Below are 1,034 nucleotides of genomic sequence, written 5' to 3'. Positions count from 1 at the left end.
AACCTGCAAAATCAGCAGTGTATCAAAAGCTTGTTCTCCCCAATCGACATTTACACACTAATTAATGTAATCTTGTAAAAGAAACTGCACAGTGAACATCATTAAATGAGTTGTTAACATCTTGACATTTGCAGATTATTTATTATTTCAATATTATCTTTCACCTATTGCTGTTAACATCTACACCTGATTATGCAAGCTTCCAACACAACTGGGATAAAGATTATCAGTCTCTCTCTGGTGCTGTATGTGTTCACAGGAAAGAATGTTTTAAATTACTGTGATTAATTTTGCAGCTATCTATAAAGAGCAGCCATTCTCATACAAACAACAACAGTACACCAACACTTAAGACTGCAGTGTCAATACACCTAACAATCACTGATGCATGCGAGCGCTCACACCACACCTGTAGTAACCAAAGATCAGCTTAAGATAGACTTGACAAGTAACTTTCAGTCATCGTCAGAAGTTTTTAAACACACACAAAAACATGATAGCAGAAGACAGCGTACTCAAATGAACTTTACCTGATGTGATAGCCATATCCCTCTGCACCATGCTGAAAGGAAGTTTCACCCTCCCGGCCAAATTAGCGATTCATACTCCCGACACAAGCACAAGGAATAACGTGAAAAAAACACAACAGTGGAAGAAGTTGCAGGAGAAGTCCAGCAAGAGAAAAAGCCACATTAAAACACGTTTTTCCTCTCACCGGCAGCTGGTACTCCACAGGTTGCAGTGCACCTCACATTCCCTTTCTCTGGAGTGTCTTTCTCCAAGTGTGTGCACGCCCGGACAGAGAAGGCGTGTGTAGGTCTGCGTGTCTGCCCCTTTTTGCTCCTTGGATAACAACAAGGTCCACCCAAAGGTTTCCTATCGCTCTGTGGCAATAACTCCCTCTCCCATGGGCTTGACAATTAAAAACATTGGGTCACTCCTCTGCACTCTATCAGCCGGATAAGAAGTACAAGTGAAAAAATAAAAAGAACAAAAACAAGGTGGTGTCAAGCCTCACCTCCTTAAGTCAAGTA

At 41.4% G+C, this 1,034-nt stretch overlaps 1 protein-coding gene across 3 annotated transcripts in view; it reads right to left on the bottom strand.

Annotated features, from left to right (window-relative positions):
• Positions 1 to 1,034, bottom strand: part of mrtfab (myocardin related transcription factor Ab) — a 60,287-nt gene that overhangs the window by 42,688 nt on the left and 16,565 nt on the right. Inside the window, exon 1 of one of the 3 annotated variants that reach the window (XM_032502088.1) lies at positions 716 to 968. The exons of 1 other annotated variant lie outside the window; for it this stretch is intronic. Coding sequence is in view for 1 of the 2 variants with exons in the window: in XM_032502087.1 (XP_032357978.1) it covers positions 531 to 561 (31 nt within the window). In the remaining variant the exon portion in view is untranslated. Of the gene's footprint in view, positions 1 to 530; positions 969 to 1,034 lie in introns of those variants that run through there. One more of the 3 variants, XM_032502087.1, reaches the window with a different exon arrangement.

The sequence above is a fragment of the Etheostoma spectabile genome, chromosome 21 (genome assembly GCF_008692095.1).
Source record: "Etheostoma spectabile isolate EspeVRDwgs_2016 chromosome 21, UIUC_Espe_1.0, whole genome shotgun sequence".
In the NCBI taxonomy this organism is placed as follows: Eukaryota; Metazoa; Chordata; class Actinopteri; order Perciformes; family Percidae; genus Etheostoma; species Etheostoma spectabile.
This window is presented reverse-complemented; position numbering and strand designations above follow the sequence as displayed.